Source organism: Triplophysa dalaica, chromosome 8 (assembly GCF_015846415.1).
Source record: "Triplophysa dalaica isolate WHDGS20190420 chromosome 8, ASM1584641v1, whole genome shotgun sequence".
NCBI classification, from domain to species: domain Eukaryota; kingdom Metazoa; phylum Chordata; class Actinopteri; order Cypriniformes; family Nemacheilidae; genus Triplophysa; species Triplophysa dalaica.
Genome location: NC_079549.1, coordinates 16,871,601 through 16,889,990, shown reverse-complemented (window position 1 = coordinate 16,889,990; position 18,390 = coordinate 16,871,601). Strand labels below are relative to the sequence as shown.

At 37.3% G+C, this 18,390-nt stretch overlaps 3 protein-coding genes across 18 annotated transcripts in view; 1 reads left to right on the top strand and 2 right to left on the bottom strand.

Annotated features, from left to right (window-relative positions):
* Positions 1 to 18,390, top strand: part of caska (calcium/calmodulin-dependent serine protein kinase a) — a 115,700-nt gene that overhangs the window by 81,400 nt on the left and 15,910 nt on the right. For 5 of the 16 annotated variants that reach the window (XM_056755803.1, XM_056755805.1, XM_056755801.1 and 2 more), the window contains exons 6-15: positions 7,425 to 7,527; positions 10,130 to 10,308; positions 10,421 to 10,543; positions 11,028 to 11,111; positions 11,530 to 11,629; positions 11,818 to 11,835; positions 11,944 to 12,065; positions 14,196 to 14,273; positions 16,890 to 16,937; positions 17,562 to 17,642. In XM_056755803.1, the coding sequence (XP_056611781.1) occupies positions 7,425 to 7,527; positions 10,130 to 10,308; positions 10,421 to 10,543; positions 11,028 to 11,111; positions 11,530 to 11,629; positions 11,818 to 11,835; positions 11,944 to 12,065; positions 14,196 to 14,273; positions 16,890 to 16,937; positions 17,562 to 17,642 (936 nt within the window). The remainder of the gene's footprint in view (positions 1 to 7,424; positions 7,528 to 10,129; positions 10,309 to 10,420; positions 10,544 to 11,027; positions 11,112 to 11,529; positions 11,630 to 11,817; positions 11,836 to 11,943; positions 12,066 to 14,195; positions 14,274 to 16,889; positions 16,938 to 17,561; positions 17,643 to 18,390) is intronic. The other 11 variants (XM_056755812.1, XM_056755815.1, XM_056755810.1 and 8 more) reach the window with 5 other exon arrangements.
* gpr82 (G protein-coupled receptor 82) lies at positions 921 to 2,491 on the bottom strand. Its single transcript, XM_056755818.1, has 2 exons — positions 2,383 to 2,491; positions 921 to 1,976 (listed from the first exon to the last, which is right to left on the bottom strand). Exons 1-2 carry the CDS (start codon positions 2,436 to 2,438, stop codon positions 932 to 934), a joined length of 1,101 nt encoding a protein of 366 aa, XP_056611796.1. The 5' UTR covers positions 2,439 to 2,491; the 3' UTR covers positions 921 to 931.
* LOC130428011 (probable G-protein coupled receptor 34) lies at positions 5,140 to 7,408 on the bottom strand. Its single transcript, XM_056755820.1, has 2 exons — positions 6,749 to 7,408; positions 5,140 to 6,625 (listed from the first exon to the last, which is right to left on the bottom strand). Exon 2 carries the CDS (start codon positions 6,601 to 6,603, stop codon positions 5,551 to 5,553), a length of 1,053 nt encoding a protein of 350 aa, XP_056611798.1. The 5' UTR covers positions 6,604 to 6,625; positions 6,749 to 7,408; the 3' UTR covers positions 5,140 to 5,550.

Sequence of the window (18,390 nt, the reverse complement as noted above, 5' to 3'; positions counted from 1 at the left end):
ACCGTTAAGTTTTTATAAGCAAAAAGTGTTTTAAATGTTAAATATTTATGCAGTAATATTACAGTAATGTTAGTACTTAAGCAATAGTTATTTTTAGCAATAAGAAACACTCACCCCTCTATTGTATTTGCCGTCACCAAGTGTCCAAAGTGATTCGGGAGCAGTATGTGTCTGAAGGAAGTAACTCTGAGCATGAATGCTTTATATTTAGGTCTCTGTTTACATGGTTCCTCTCGCAGATGATACTCATGATTCTCATACATGTAGCACGTCAGACAATAACGGTTGGTATATTTATTTGACAAGTTTACCATGCAGCATCTGGACCTTTGGAGACTACTGTTGTGTTCGTTAAATACTATATTTCCAAATCAAAATTTCGCCTGTAGTACATTAGTCATTTAAAAGAATATCTCCTTGCCAAAGATTTTCAGTAAACTGGTGAGTCTTTGACTTCAATGAAAGAATACCTGCACTGTATTTTTATAGTCTCATGGTGCCACCTTTTGTTAAATTCAAATAATGTACACCTTTATTTAAATAATCACATTTGACCATACAAATATATACAATATAATACTTAATAGGGTAAGATCTGACAATAAAACAAAAAAATATTATTGGGATTAATACCCATAAAGTATGCAATGGCTCTAAAAAGAAAAGCTATTAAAACGTTCAGTACTGTAGGTCAATAAAGCAAATTTAGAGTTGAGCTTAAGTTGGTGTATGCAGTATATTAATTAGTTTGTTTGTTCGCTATGAATTTACCCATGATTTGCCATTGTTACAGTAGCACCATGCTCTACCAACTGAGCTACAAGAACAATCGCATTGAATTAGATATTCATGTTTTACATATTGTGTTGTTATTTTTTACATGAGTTTTGACAAGCTTTATTATTGCATAGAAAGTATATGTTCTTCCTCATTATTGTGTTGGTTGGTTGCTGAGTTCGCCTTTGTCGTTCTTTGTTTTCTCCGTTTGTTTTACAGCATTATCTGTCAGAATTATGGTATTGATGTTAGGTGTTGCCAGGCTCTTTGAGATCTCAGGTTTGGGTTTGGCCCTGGCATTGCGTTTGGCACGACAGCAGTGTAAACGCAACACCAGATGCAGGACTGGTTGAAGGCAGGAGCTTAGAGCTGCTAAAAATATGGTGATGGTTTTGATCCTGAACTCTGCTTGACAGTCTCCTCCGTCTGATTTTAGTAAGATGATTCTTTGGATGTGGTATGGTAGGAAACAAAGGACAAACAGTATGACAGAGGCTAGAATCTTCCTCCGAACTTTTAGTCCGCCTCCAGGCCCGAATCCAGCACTGATCAGACTTCCACCCCTCACCTGCTGCAGGTGAAAGACCAGTAGGCCATAGCTAACCAACATCAAGAACAAAATGAAAAAAAATCCTGCCACACCGATACTGTGGACTGTTTTGAATTTCGCTTTATAAAGGAGGAAACCGTTGATAACCTGATCAAAGCATGTCCCATTTATGTTTCTTAAACTCATTTTAATCCCCATGCTGGCGCTCACAATTGAGGACACAACCAACCAGGTCAACAAGCAAATGATCAAGCAGGGCTTTGGATGTTTAAAGAAACGAAATAAAGCGTAGACTGGATTTACAACAGTGGCGTAGCGATTGATGCTGGTCCACAAGAGAAAGCACATGTTGCAATAAAGATTAATGTAGAAGCAAGAGAATGTGATGAGATCCACAGCGTTACAGACTGAACTTCCAGACTGCCATTTGACATTCTTTTTGTAGTATGCTACTCTGAGGAAAAAACTGCAGCACAGCATCAGGTCTGACACGACTATGTTTAAAGTAAAGATGACTGAGGGTGTCCTCTCTGATCTCCAAAGATCCATCAAAACTATTCCATTGGTCGGGAGGCCCAGGAGAGCCAAAGAAAGATAGAGCCAGGGTAAGATGGTTGCATGACTTTCTTCCCGCTTTACAATGCATTCGCTTCAGAAATAAAGACAGAAAGAGTTAGAACAGGAAGCACACTGTCAACTCTATCTACGATTTCAATCCACGATTTAAAAAAAAGCCCTCTGTGTTTAAATTGTATTTTTTATGATTATTGAACACATTCTTTTATTTCATTTATACTTTTTATTGAATTTCACATTCAACCCTTTCTAGAACTTTAAATGTTGTTTAATGCTTTTCTGTACAAAATGATTATTCCAATCATTGCGCTTGATCTGTCATTTGTAAACAGTATTAGGGTTCCACAAAGGTGCAATGTTTTATAACTATTAATGAATAACTAAAAATTTTTTGGAAGCATGCCAAGCATAAACCAAAAAGACTCTTACAAATAGATTAGAAAAGAGGCATAGAGATGATACTATAAAAATCACTGTACCTTGCAAAATCAATGGCTCCTGAGGCATTCATAGCAATAAACGTTTGCACAGGCATTTTGTGTTTCCCTTACATGCTTCACTCTTGTTCTCACTTGAAGTTGAGGCAGATCGCGCATTCACACAATGCGTGTGACATAGGAAATGCTGGTTTACTTCTGACCACATCCTGAACACACAACATTTAGGGGTACAGTTTGCACTGAAGAAGTCTTTTATCTACTGTGTGGTTTAAAAGTGTATAGAGTTCAGTTCTTGTAATTTATTATGTATTCATAGTTAGTAATAGGGATGGGCCGAAAGTTCGCCAACCGAACATATTCACCCAAAAACATGTTTATTTTTTGCTATTTTCGACCGAATATGTTTTGTTGCTGAACATACCTATTACTTAATATGAATACATAAATTACAAAAACTGAACTCTATACACAGTATGATGTTTGATATGATCAAGGAGCAACCAGCGCAGAGAACGAACGAGCGCGAGAGAGAGAGCGAGAGAGAGAGCGAGAGAGAGAGAGAGAGAGAGACAGAGAGACACAGAGAGAGAGAGAGAGAGAGAGAGAGAGAATGAGAGAGAGAGATGCGATTTCGTTATTTATGCTGCAAACATGTCGACAGTGTGTAGAGCATTTTAAGTGTTAGAGAAAGACACAGCACGGAACTTATCACGCCAGAGTAAATTTGTGACCCTGGACGACAAAACCAGTCTTAAGGGTCAATTTTTCGATATGATCAAGGAGCAACCAGCGCAGAGAACGAACGAGCAAGGGAGAGCGAGGGAGAGCGCGAGAGAGAGAGCAAGAGAGAGAGAGAGAGAGAGAGAGAGAGAGAGAGAGAGAGCGATGCGATTGCGTTATTTATGCTGCAAACATGTCGGCAGTGTGTAGAGCAATTTAAGTGTTAGAGAAAGACACAGCACGGAACTTATCAATCCAGAGTAAATTTGTGACCCTGGATGACAAAACCAGTCTCAAATTGAATTTTTACATCACCTGAAAGCTGAATAAATAAGCTTTCTATTGATAAATGGTTTGTTAGGATAGGACACTATCTGGCAGAACAACAACTGTTTAGAAAGCTGGAATCTGAGGGTGCAAAAAAATCTAAATATTGAGAAAATTGCCTTTAAAGTTATTAATCTGAGGCACTCTTACAAAATTAAGGTTTTTATACATTTAAAGTAGGAAATTGATCAAATATCTTCATGGAACATGAACTTTACTTAAAATCATAATGATTTGTTGCATAAAAGAAAGATTGGTAATTGTTACCCATACCTTGTATTTATGGCGATTACTAAAAATGTTCTTGTGCTACTTAAGACTGGTTTTGTTGTCCAGGGTCACATTTCTGAATGAAAGCGTCTTTACCGGTCAGTAACTTGTGTACTTCAGACCGGAGTGGGCAGTCTGACATTAGCCCCGCCGCTCGCGACATCCTTTGACATCATACAGTGGTCGCCAGGCCCGGATTAAGAATTCAAAGGCTCCTGTGCACAAGTGACTTGTGGACCCCCTCCCCCTACACACACATGGGCACGGTAAAGCTTAAAACTTATACAGGATTACATTGACAAGCTACAAACTATGATCACAACCTGAAGGACATTATCAACACCTGCACACATCCTCCTCCATACAGGATTGCAACAATACTTTCCTAGACTAGCAGCAACAATATTAAGACATTTACCAGCATATTGAAACTCACTGGCATATGCAAGCAGCACACACTACCACACCTCTATAGAATTCAACATTTTTCAAGATAAATTATAGGAAGTTCTAAAGAATATTCTTAAATGCAATTCTCAAATATTTTCTTATTAACATAGCATTTTTATCAAAAAATAAACGGGCAGCCATACCTGTATTACGACATCATTATTTGTGTGTATGTAAACATTTTCGTAATGTATGTAAAAGCACCGCGGATCATATTATAGTAACCTCTGTAAAACGACTGACTTTGTTTTATTTTAATTTCGTTTTATTCTTTTATCATGTGGTTCTCTAAAATAAGCAAGTGGTCTGCCACTAGATGTCAACATAAGCCCTATTTAAAACAGTAGTTCACCCCAAAGAAAAAAATTGTGGCATTTTTACCCTAATGTTGTTTTTAATGGCAGTTGAATTGTGACCTCTTCTCAAGTCTTAACGAATTTGTGAGCTTTTAAATTACAATTTTAATGATAATTCACTCACATGTCATACAAGCTGTCCGTGTGTTTATTTATTCTGTCGAAAACATATTAAGGCTTTTGAGGAAAGGTTTCCAGGCTTCTTATCCATCTAATGCACTTAGAAGGTTAATTTAGGTTAAGATCCAAAATTCTGTTTCATCGCAGCTTCAAAAGGCTCTTCACGACACTAGCCGATTTGTAAGGGTGCATGTAAACGATTGATCATTTTCAAAGAAAACTAAAAAAATGTGACACTTTTTAAGCATAAATATATGGCTTGCTCTGCCTCAGAGGTCCTCCAGGATGTGTGTCCACTACTTCTGTATTAGGTTATCACATTGGAAAGGTCACACGCGTGACTTGGGCGGAAGTTCTAACCCAGTGTTAACAAATTTGGAGAAAGAAGACCGTTGAAAAGTTCTTGGATTATGAATGACACGTTATATCTCTTTGTCGGTGATCGGCCTTTGGCCGGTGCATCCCTAGGTTGCCGTGGGGTGGTCGAAGATGCAGTCGTGTACATGACGGCAAATGACGCAAGCCTCTGTAAAAATTTATATGTAAACTTACAATGTTTTTAATTTTACATGATAACCACAAACAGGTGCACAGGTTTCCCCATTTTGCATTATACACAGTGGTTGCAGCTTCCTAGAACCCAGCAACTATACAGTTTATCTACATGTTATTGCGCAGAATGGCCTGTTGAAAGTATTTCATAAGTATAGTACTTTTCATATTATACAAATCCTAAACATGTTTATTATTATATGCAAAAATGGTACAATTACAAAAACGTCTGAATGTTCAAAAATATTTTAGTTACAAAGTAGTGTTTCTGACAGATAATACAAGTACACAGAAATGGTAAAGTAATTAATGAACTGTACGAGTAACTTTAGACACATGATCGCTGTAACTCTAGTCTGTAACAAGTTTGTATGTTTTTAGACCAGTATCAGTAATTACATGTTTTTTCTTGTCAGTCCTCCTGAGCTGCTGTCATAGGCACAGCTGCATTCGCCTGTTCTTGTGGAGCGTTACTAGTAGTGAAAAATCCAGTGTTTTGCAGAAAACAACCACGACAGACGATCTTCAGCATCACTTTCCGAATAGATCCACACAGCAGGAAGTACATCACCGGGTCCAAACAGCTATTGAGAGCTGATAGTAGCAAAACTATCTCATTCGTTTTATCCATCAACTTTACCCAGTCACAAGATGTGTCAGGTGTCATCTGTGAAGTAATATAAAAAATCCTCACAGAATGATAAGGCACAAAACACAGTGTGAACAAAAAGAGCACAAAAAACGACTTCCATGCTGTTTTGTTGTATATGGTCGCATTGGGGAAATCCGGTTTCTCTCTGGAAGTTGTAAAGAGCTTCATTCCAATCTTTCCGTAGGATATGACCAAGCTTGCGTAGACCACCCAAAAAAGAGCCACGATGACAATATTGAAGTAAGCTATCCATTTGGAATTGTTTAGTTTTTTGTATTGGAAGCACTTTTGGGACTCGCTGTTTTCAGCCTGGACGATGAGTGACACCAATGCAGCAAAAGCCAAAGTCCAAATGGTGCAACAGAGAAGCACACTCCACCTGCTCTGCACGAACATACGTCTGCAGGACGCCATTTGAAACTTCAAGTAACGGTCGACACTTATGAGACCTAGTAAAGTTATACTGATGTACATGTTGGTATAAAAGACGTTGCCCACTATCCTGCATAGGACCTGCGGTAGCAACCAACGGTCGTTGTTGGAATGATACGCCACCCGGAAAGGCAGGCAGATGAGAAGAAGTAGGTCGGCCAGAGCTAAGTTAATGAGGAAAATGCGAATGGAATTCTTTTTAGAATGCACTCTCAAAAACACCCAGAGAGCCAACAGGTTCCCGACGAATCCAAACAAAAAGAAGAAAGCGTAGAAAATAGCCAGTGGCACCTGCAGGTTGGTGTTGTCAATCTGGCATTTTTTGTCTTGCCTGAGAATTTTTGATGTGTTGGGGAACATCAGGGTAGCGTTGTTCTCCATTGCGTTTTGGAAGTTCTCAGTCCTTTGAACGAGAGAGTTGACTTTAAATCTTAATGTAAGAATCTTTTTTAACTTACTATGACATGTAGCTAAAGTATGCACAAAAAAGATGTCTGATGCAGATAAATAATGAAAAGTTACTTACCATGTGAATGGTGTCCATCAAAGAGAGGTTTTCACGGCCCAGTTGCGAAAGGTTTCTGATGTCTTATCTGTCTTTGAATCTCTGCTTTGCAAACTTGCATGTTTGTGAAGGTCTTACTTTTTCAGTTCCTCAATAAACCACCTCAAAGGGTGTCTGTGCGTCTATCAGGCTAACATGTGTAGGAGGAGTTTGCAATGAGGAAGAGGGCTTAACACTAAATTTTATATTAAATGAAACTGAACAGATATGAACAAACAAACAAAAAAGTCTGAAAATCATGTGTGTAAAAAGTATATTTTCAACTTCATTCTTTGTGGTACTTCAAGAAATATTATTTGAATGCAGAAAAATTGGACAGTTTTTAAATGTGACTCGCTTGTTTCAACAGAGAACCCATTTCAAAACATTCAAAATAGCTTTGTAACTTCCTGAATGGTTTTTAAACTGTTATCTTTGAGATTGTAATCCCCTACAAATTGACAGAATCCCAGTGTTTTGTTTTTTCTGGGTAATCATTTTAAGTTTATTTTAACAATGGGAAAACATTCAAATATGAGGCTGTGGTAAACATAATAGTTATACATTACATTTTCATTCATTTTTGTTATTTTCACCTGAGTAATAGTGTCAACGCTTTTGTGAGCTGTGTGATCCAGTAGTTTTTTTGTCTTTTCAGCCTCATTGTGTGTTGCTGGCATCAAAGGAGAATTCAGCTCCGGTGAAACTGGGCGGCTTTGGTGTGGCCATACAGCTGGGAGAGTCTGGACTAGTGGCCGGAGGTACTTGAACTTTTCATTTGTTAAGCACTCAAAATTGGTGTATGTGGTTGAACACACTGGTGGATATAGGTCCCTGTTGAAACCTTATATGCCCCTAAAGTGCCCCTGTCCTCTCAGGGCCTCTGTAGCCTACACTTGCACGTTTTGGTCGATCGGATCTAGGCATGGGTTTGAAAGAGTCAAGATTTCAAAACCACTAAAATATTCTGTGATACCGTTTCAAAGCTATGAGCTGTGTTTGGGTAATGCAATGTTTGACGTTACAGCCTAATATATGGGCAATGACAAAAATGCATTTTTTAAAAGAGCATTATCATCGTAAGGCTTTATTTTTACCAGACATATATGTTTTATGGATGTTGGTTCAAAATAAAATGTATTTGTGTCCAGTTGAAAAGTTGTTGTTTGAATATGCAGACATTGAAAATAACCAGTGCTGTCAATCACATAAAATCTGATTAATCACACATTTTTTATGTGATTAATCACGATTAATCGCACATAACATTAATTTTTTAAAATATACTTTACAATCTAACAATTTCACATCTAATCTTCAAATTAATGTAAAAGCAACAGATTTCTTTAACAGCATCATTTTATGAATGAAAGCAAAAATTCTGATATTAGTATTTAAGTCTCTATTGAATCGATAATTTTTAATTTATTTTAACATTAATTATAGCCATTCAAAAGTATAATTAAGAGCTATCATGTCTAACAGGTAGGAAATATACACAAATTGAATAGAAGGTCTCAAACACAAATACAGTCTATAATGCCAAATTGTATATTAAAAACAGATTAAATTCTTATTAAACCTACAAAATGCATTGAATTCCTCTTTTCTTTTGTTCTTTGATTAACATTAGTGACAGGAATCTCTCTACGCAGATTCGACACCTCCAATCTTCACAACTCTTTACATTCATTTAAGATTTTATCTAACACATTGAAGTATGTGCTTACGAAAATTCTTGACAAAACGGGCTTTCTGGCAATGTCTTGTTTGGTGTTATTCAATGAAGCACGAAAGAGAACTTAATACTGATGCGCTATCTGACAGAGATAGACTGACGCAGCCTTTAGCCCGTGGCTGTATACACCAGACTGGACCTCGCGTTGCGTTTGGCCACGTCCCACGGCTAGAAGCTGCATATCTTCACTGAACAAAGCAACTGTTTCATAACGCACATAAGTGGATTAAAAGCCTGTACATGAATAAGAGCGGGATTATATAATGTAACCTAGACAAAGGATGACACAACAACGGGATGCTGTATTACTTGCGTTAAATATTTTAAACGCGTTAATCTGAAAATGTTAATCATATGCTTTTACACTTTAACGTTGACAGCCCCAAAAATAACACATTTTAGTTTTCTAATTGCAATACTGTGAAACCGTGACAGTTTTGCTAAAGGTTATCATTCTGTCAAAATGTCATACCTGCCCATGCCTAATCGCACAAGTGGACGACAATAAATACTGGTGTAAACGGGGTGTGAAACGTTTCTAGATTGTCAACGTTTTGATCACTTCTAGAAGAAGTCGAAAATGCATTCGACCAGATTATGTTTGAAGTGATGACGCTCAGGAAGGCGTTCGAGCAGCCATTTCTTTTACCACCACTGAATTTTGGTGTCATAGAAGTTTACTAATTAGAATACAAGGTAACACGATGGGTCAAAAAGAACAATAACAACAACAACTATTTAATTTATTGAATTAATTTAATAAATGTTGGCAGAATAATTAAAAATTTCAAGCCAGTCGAAAAAAATGTATAGCGTTGAGCCCTGCAACTACAACAATACACTAGTTTACCTTTATTTTATTAACAGCTAGATTCAATATAGGATTCACGTATGAGTTACTTCAGAAAATAAAAAGTAGTACAGGGATGGATAATAGTGTCTGACACTTAATACCCTATAGTATTTGATCATACCAAAACTATGTTTATAAGTATATAAAAGTTTTGTGTTGTGTTGGTTTACCCTCACTGACCTGTTCTCATCTCTGTTTATCGTTAATAAACCTGCATCATTCTCTAACTCATATCCAGTGTTTTGTTCAGAGGTCCAGTAGTCCCATAAGCAATTGAAAAATGAAAAAGAATTGCGCACTATAGTTAGCACCCGTCTGTAAATTGTGGCCCCTGCTTTAAAAAAATCCTAGATCCGCCACTGGTTGAACATAATGGTAACAAAGCATAATGTTTCTGTACTTGCAATACTTAGTCCCTAAACTTTAAGCTCTTAGTCATGTCTTCAGTGTCTTATGCTTGAAATCATCTTTGAACTTCCTGTGTAGTAAAAACATGACCATGAACTAAAACAACATTGTGTTTTCATTATATTGATACGAAGAACTGAAACACTGGACTCTGATAATAATCATGGTTTCAGTTCATTGTTTTGTACAGAAGCACTTGCTCAGGGTGTAGTATAAATCTAAGATCATGAGATAACTTGTGTCTTTAACTCTAAATCTTTAAAGTGAAGATTTTATTCACTTATGACCTGTTAGTGTGTATGCGTGATTGTCTTTCATTATTCAAAGTATATACAGTTCTTTGTAAATATTGTCTGTAATGCAGGTCGGGTTGGTACTCCACATTTCATGGCCCCTGAGGTGGTGAAAAGAGACCCTTATGGAAAACCCGTGGACGTGTGGGGCTGTGGAGTTATTCTCTTTATACTGCTGAGCGGCTGCCTTCCATTTTACGGGACTAAAGAGCGCCTGTTCGAATCAGTCATTAAAGGAAGATACAAGGTAGTGGTAGTTACTTCATTTTTGAATAGGCAGCGTCTGGTGGTGGCATAAAGATGCTTATTTGAATTACATTCTTATTTTTAAGTCTGTGGGTTTATTTGTGTTTGTTCCACAGATGAACCCTCGACAGTGGGGCCACATCTCAGAGAGTGCCAAAGACCTGGTGCGTCGTATGCTGATGCTGGACCCTGCAGAGAGGATCACAGTGTATGAAGCTCTCAATCATCCCTGGCTCAAGGTACCAACAGAACACAAAAAAACTAAATTCTTTTGGCTAATAGCAGCTTTTCACGTTGCTCAGGAGCAAATTACCCTCCTCCATCCCCAGTTCCACTTCATATTGACAATCGGACTCAACTTCTCTTATTCCTTTTCATAACTCTCCAATATATTTTGATTATGTGTAACACAAGACCTAATGACATCTTGTTCTGTTCTGATAACCGTAAGGGGGGGTTATCGCTGTGCTCCCTGCTCCTATTCATGCTTGCTGCATGGATAGACAGGGAGTTTTGTCCAGAACAGAACTCTACCACCAATCTAAACTGTATGCTAATCATTTTTGACAGCAGTGAACATGACAGAAATGTGCTCTTTTGTATAAGACGACTTCACAAACAATAATGATTTTATTAACTTTTTAAAGACAATTTTCTTTCCAGCCATTAAGAAAATGATGTGCATATTATGCATTATATGAATGCGTGTGTGTTTCCTGTTAGGAGAGGGACCGCTATGCCTACAAGATTCACCTTCTTGAAACAGTTGAGCAGCTGAGGAAGTTCAATGCCAGGAGGAAGCTAAAAGTGAGACACTAGCACTACTATTTGCATTTTGCTCCACCAGTTGCTTATGTACACAAAATCGATGCATGTTAGGTGAAATATAAAGACCATATTATGTAAATATAAATTATTTATAACTAACAAATAAATTCTTTATTATAGTTTTATTTGTCAATTTTATTGTAGTTGAAATAACATTTGAATTAATTCGATTTTGTTTTTATATTTTTTGTTTCAGTTAGTTTATCGTCACAGTCCTTCTGAAACCTTGTATGTCCAAACTGGCTGTTTTTTAAGAAATTTGATTTTTTTTAAATGATTAAATACTGTGTTGCAAATGTGACAGACTTTTCAATGCTTTTATTTAAAATAAGTTATTACATGTTTAAGTTATTTTAAGCTGTAGCTCTATTTGACCCATATTCATGTGCTTTGACAGGGCGCTGTTCTCGCAGCAGTTTCTAGTCACAAGTTCAACTCTTTCTATGGAGACCCACCTGAAGAAATGCCCGATTTTTCTGAAGACCCCACTTCATCAGGTAAAGGAACCAGCAGAGAGTTTCCTGTTTTCTTCTTATTTTGTTTGTGGTTACTTCCTGTCTTATTTCGTTCTCTGTACATTCAGAACAGAAATTGTTGTTCTGTGGTCTCTTACATATGCTTATAAATAATCTCTGTATTGTTAATGCTATATTTGTTGCTTGTTTCTGTGCTGGCCACTGTGCAGGACTGCTAGATGCAGAAAGTAGGTGTTACTGCCTGTCCTCTTACAGAGTTTAATGTGTGTGTCATTTGTTGTACGTGCTCCTTTAAAATAAGTTAATGCTTGGGTTTTGTGTGTGTACATGCATAGGGGCTGTGTCACAGGTGCTGGACAGTCTGGAGGAGATTCATGCCCTGACAGACTGCAGTGAGAAAGATCTGGATTTTCTACACAGCGTCTTTCAGGACCATCACCTCCATTCGTTGTTAGATGTAAGAGAATACAACAGCTCCTGAATGACCCCATTCATTATACCTCAAAAAAAAATAACCACAAAAGGGCGACCACTGACACATTTGTGTTTTTGACAACAAATCTGTAATTTTGAAAATGACTCTCCTTTGGGTTTCTTATCTTCAGGTTGACCTTAAGATACTGTAAGAGCTTTCTTTGAATGCAGTTTTTTAAAGAACAACTTTAGGATTATGTCACATGCTAGGTGCGATTCACATTTCGCGTCTTTTGTGCGCGCAAGTTCGTTATTTTAGATGTCGCATGTGGTGCACCACGCACATTTTTAAAGGCGAGAAAGAAATATTTCAACTTTTCAGAGGGCTCGTGTTTTGCGCATGGTTTAAGACTCAAAATGTGAATCGCCCCTTAGGGCTCTTTTTTGTATTGAGTCATCAATAATACTATTGTTTATATTTACCAAACAATTATGTTTGGTAAAGTTCATGTCATTGAATGTTTGACAGATGTTAGTTTTGTTTCAAACATTAGCAATTAGTAAACAAGAGCTCTTTATTGTATTTTTTCTGTGTCGTGTTTATTTGACAACTCAATGAGCTTAGTTCATACTTTGTTCATTTATTGCATTTATATATGCACGTCCATGCACTCTTTCTCTGCTGTCTGTGTTTAGCTTGTCTTTAACACATTCAGTATTATGGTGTTTTGTGTGTGTGTCTTTGTTTGTGAATAAGTAAATAAGTGCAGCTGTGGACCCGTATCTTTGTTTCAGCTTTGTGCGTGTGTGCGTATCTTTGAAATAAGGCCTCTGTCAATAGACTCATTTTTGATGCGATTCTGTGTGGTTGTGGGGTCTGTCTCAATAACCACAGGCTAAAGGAAAGCAGAGAGAACTCCCCGTCCCTCATGCTTGGGGTTTGTGGGTAAGATTATCACAGAGAGGCTGTGAATGCTCGTCGTCCCATAGAGACCTCAACTCCGGCTCTGAATAGGGAGGGCAGCGCTAGCGCCTATTGTCAGCCACTGCGTTTATTTCTGTTAAGACGTTAGCCTTCCTCTCATGGGCAAGAGCTGTGTGTGTACAGTTACAGTGTAAAGGTCTGATCAGCAGTAACATATAAATACTGTACCTTGAGTTTAGCTCTTCCTGAGAATGTTATACTTGGTTTCTTTACAGATTGGCTGTGGTGAGTAATCTGGACTGTTTTCTTCCTTGAACCCGTCTTGTTTTGAGTGTGACAGGCCATACAAACGCTCGGCTGACAATGCAAATTTCATATGTTTTGAAAGTGTTTCAGTGTTGTGAAATGGGTTGTGTTCAGAGAACTGAAATGTGGAAGAGATAAGATCATGCTATGTTAGCTTTTCTTGAGTACCCTTTTCTCTTTACTTGCTAGGTTGTAGTTTTTGCACACCCTGCTGAATATAATGGAGCCGTTTTAATGTTTTTTTTTTTACTTTTATGAGCAGAAACAATACGAGATGAATGATGATGAATGGTTATCATAATTCAGCATAATGCAGTTTATTTTTTGATACGGAATAATGCAAAGTCAGAACATGTGCAAAGTAATCCTCAAAATAAAACTTTTTTAAATCGAGGATTATTTATTTATTTATATGTGTATATTGGGTTATGTAGTTATATTGTGTTACAATCAAAATATTTGAGCATTAAATAATAATGTTGAGGTATGGAGGAGCATTGTACTTTTCTAACCATTACACTACAGTTCATGTCTTTTGGTTAGCATTGAAAAAGGGTCTGTCAATGTCTATGCAGGGTACATTTTGTTTCCTCATTTGTTGCTTTTAAGAGTCTTTGAATATTGAATAAAAATGAATACAGAATTGTGGCCCTAAAACAGGAGCACTCTCAGTGCAATGATGATGTTTGTGTGGATGAGAAGGTTTTAATTTCCTTTTGTTTCTGATTGTAAAATTAGCTTTTCATGAATGAATTGCCTGCCATTAATAAAAGAGCATCTGTCTCTGAAATAGCAGGTCTTTATTCAATATTCATTACAATGTCCACTTTTGAGAGGAGTTTTACTGTACCTTTTTCTCAAAAATGAAAGACTGTTGTAGAAACATTTAGATTCAATATAACTAAACAATGATTAACAATTCCTTCAATTTGACTTTTTCAGCTTTATGACAAGATAAACACCAAGTCGTCACCCCAAATCAGGAATCCTTCCAGTGATGCCGTTCAGAGAGCCAAAGAGGTGAGTACAAAATCTTAGTGAAGTCGCAGTGATCAAACCAAAGCTATTGAGTATTCAGTCATGGCCAAAAGTATTTGGAGTGACATAAATGATGTGTTTTGCAAAGTTTCTGCTTGAGGTGTTCATTCATTGTGCAGAGTGATCAGATGCATTTTAAATAATTGCATAAAAAAGCAACTCCCGAGATGTCTATCCCATATAGAGAACCTGTGGTCAAACCTCAAAAGGCACGTGGAGAAGCAGAAGTCCAAAAATTGTGGCCAACACTGAGCACTGATAAGGCAAGATTTTGGCCGAAAAGATAATATCCAGCATGCAAGAGCAAATGAAAAACACGGTTTAACGCTGGAAATATTGACTCTTTGCGTATATTATGTTTTTTCCAATAAATCTTTTAAACTTAGATATGCTTATCATTGTTTTCCAGTTTGTCATAAAAAACATGTGGAAAAACTGATCTACAAATATTAAGGCAGCAAACTTTGCAAAACACAAAAATTGTGGCATTGCCAATACTTCTGGCCATGACTGTACTATTCCCTGCAAGTTTTATCTTGTAGTTTAAAGGGGTCATATGACATAGCTAAAACAAACATAATTGTGTGTATTTGGTGTAAAACAGTGTGTTTACTTGTTTACTGTTCAAAAAACACACTGCTCATCTCTGTATCGCCTTTCTGTAACACGTTGATTTTAACAAAGCTCATCGTTCTGAAAAGCGCGTTGTGATTGGCCAGCTACCCAGTGCATTGTGATTGGTGGAATAGCATGTGTCGGAAATGTTACGCATCTTACAATTTTCGGAACATCGGCTTCCAAAGCATATTGGCATAATTTCAGCATTTTTGATCGTAGGAATGACAAAAAAACACGTTTGAATAGTCAGTAGCAAATTCTTTAATAAATAAATAAACATACTTGCTGGCTTCAGTTTTGTTTTCACAATGAAACGCAAAGCATCTCCATGATGCTTTGCCTTGTTTCTTGCATATATATTAGGGTGTTGTTATACAAAGCTTACCACACACTGACATAGATTTGTGGGCTCGTGTTTGAATGAGGTGTTTTAGGCAAGTCTGGAAAAGCCTCTGGTTTTACATAGAGATTATCTCTTGGTTTTAGACTTAAATATTTGACTTATCTAATATATAATAAAACAAAAAATAGCATCATATGACCACTTTAAAACTAGTCAACTGTGGGTAAACACTAGCCCTTACCAAACCTAAGCATCCTACCTGGGCTACATTGACGATTTTTAATGCCTTCAACGAGACACGTGGATGTGGATTTAACCGGAATAATATTTAGATATTTCTATTACTATAAACTATACTATCTCTGTCTATTACTGCCTACTATTAAGAATATTGTGTGTTTGTTTGTGTTTGTGTTATACAATAGATGGTTTGTAAATGTGCATGTTTTCACAATGTTTGTTTCCGTTGCTAATACGCTTCTGCACGTCAGGATGTCCTGAAGTGACTCATTGTATATCTTGCTAACCACTTTTATAAACTGTTATTTACAAGCTGATTGTCTCTCTGAACTTTTTCTCTTCTGTTCTATCACTGTCCTCATCACAAAAGTGCACCACAAATCGATATGAACCATATGACACAAACCGGTGATTTGAACCGATTCCTTAGACATATAACTCCAGTTGCTATGGTTAATGTTTTTACTTTGCTCTGTTTGTGGATTTTGTTCAGAAAGCACCATGTGGTAGTCGTGTGATTTTGGTTTTTGTATAGTTTAACAGAAAGTCTTGCACAGAGGACTATTTTGTAGATGCTTGTTCAGCTGAGTGTTTTATTTATGTGACATTTACAGCTCCCATGAGGTCTATTGCTCGTGTGAACACGCCTGTTTTCTTCCTCCGTCAAACCCGGCTGCGAATAGAAACCCAGATTAACATGTGAATGTGTTTGTTTGCTTGCGCCTATAGAGCGGTCTAGAAAACATAGCATGACAACATAATAATGAGTGTGTGGAGTCAGACAGAGCAGCTCTTTTTAATGCTATTGAATCACATTGGGCTTCTGAGGATATGCTCACTGATAAAGAATGAGACACTACTATAATATTTCAATCTTATTTCAAAAATCAACCCCTAAGGAACACACATACTGATAAAATGTACAGCTTGAATGCACTTTGGAGAAAAAAAGTACATACATCTAAAAGTAATGATGTGCATTCAGCATGTGTCCTGCAGACATGCGACCAAGTGTTGGGTGCAACCCACTTGTTAAGAACCATTAATCTGAGATAAATATGAAGAAAAACTATTTCTTCAAGGAGTTTTGTTCTATTTAGTTTGATGGCCTCCCTCAGCGGGACTTCAAGCTCTTCAATTGCACATCATAAAGGGGCTCAGACATGTTGGTGATTAAGAAATAAGCTTCGAGGACCTCTGGCTTGTGACCACTGGCAGTGGTGAAATGCTTTAGGATAATCCTTTCGGTCTTGCACTGAGCCAGCGGGACGAAAACTAACCCATCACCTTTAACTTTTCCTCTAAAGCTCAACCTTCGACACTGTGCTACTAAAACTACTAAAACGGACTATAAGTGTAAATGTTACAAAACTCTCCTGTGTGTCTCTTATGCTAAGACCTCCGCTGACGACGGGCCGAGCACGGCTTTGAAACATCTGGAATATGTAAGCTGAAGACATTTTCCCAATCTTTAAAACGAATGTCCTCTTTCCTTGTAACCACTCAACCAATGTTATATTGCTCAGGCATTTGAAAATTGCTTACGATTAAAGCATCTGCTAGATAAATATGAACATAAATGTTTATTCCGGGATCCGGGAATGTTTTTCTTTATAAATACCGCAAATTTCGCTTTTTTGATTGGCTAAAGTTAGGGGGCCGTCAGGTGCCTCTAAACATTGATTGGAGCTGATTAAACATGAATAACGTGACTTCAAGGGACGCTGAAGTTCCGGCACTCAGCAGGGAGTTATGACATATCAGCAGTACTGTGCCAAATCACCTCCTCCCACCTCCCCTCGCTCACCCCACCACTGGAATGGGCCCAAATGACTCCAGACAGGAGTGCTGATTGGTCACAAGGGTCTAAGGGTCATACCAGAAATGTTTGCGTGTGTCTTTCTCTTTTCTGATATATGATGTGTAGGGTCTCAGCATAGCAGTCGGCTCAAAGTTGCAGCGTATGTGTTTATAAAAGCCTATCGTGTTTTTATAATTTGATTTTTTAATAGGGTGTCACAAGGAAATGGCAGCGTGAGGACAGTTCTGATGATTTTGTTTGTCTGTAGGTATTGGAGGAGATTTCTTGCTATCCTGAAAATATTGACGCTAAAGAGCTGAGACGGATTCTAACTCAGCCCCATTTTATGGTGAGTACAGTACTTTGCTCTATTTTTACTTTTCCAAAAAACTTTTTCTCAAAGTCATCGTCAGAGTTTCTCTGTTTTAATTTCATAAAAAATAGAACAGTGGAGATATCGGTAAACTTTTTAATTTCTTAGATAAGATTGAAAACTTCGATTTATTTCGATTTATTTACAGCTGTATCAACTTAGTGCTGATGATTTGATTATGTGTCCTATTATATCTTATCACTCTTCTCTGTTATTATCTGCTCAAGTCAATGAGGAGCTGAACTGATTAAGAACATCTGTGTTCAGAGCATTGTCCTTGTGCTCTTATCAGTGGACGTCACACGACAACTCATGACAGAAGGTTTGCTCTGCATTGATTGTTTGTGAGATAGGCACATCCGGAGGAAAGTGATTGTTCACCAAAAAATGAAAATTCTGTCATCGTTTACTCACCCATTCTTCATTTTAGACCAATATGATGACTTCTGCAAAACACAAAGGTAAATATTTGGAAGAAAGCTGGTAACAGAACCGCACCGGCACTCACTCACTTCTATTGGATGGAGAGAAAACCAATGCAAGTGAATGGGTGACGGTTAACATTCTTCAAAATATCTTCTTTTGTGTTCTGCAGTAGAAAGAAATCATATAGGTTTGATAAGACAATATGTTGAATAAACGATGACAGAATTTTCATTTTTAGGTGAACTGTCCTTTTAACAGACTTAGAGTTGTTTTTAATAATAAGCAGCACAGGTGATGT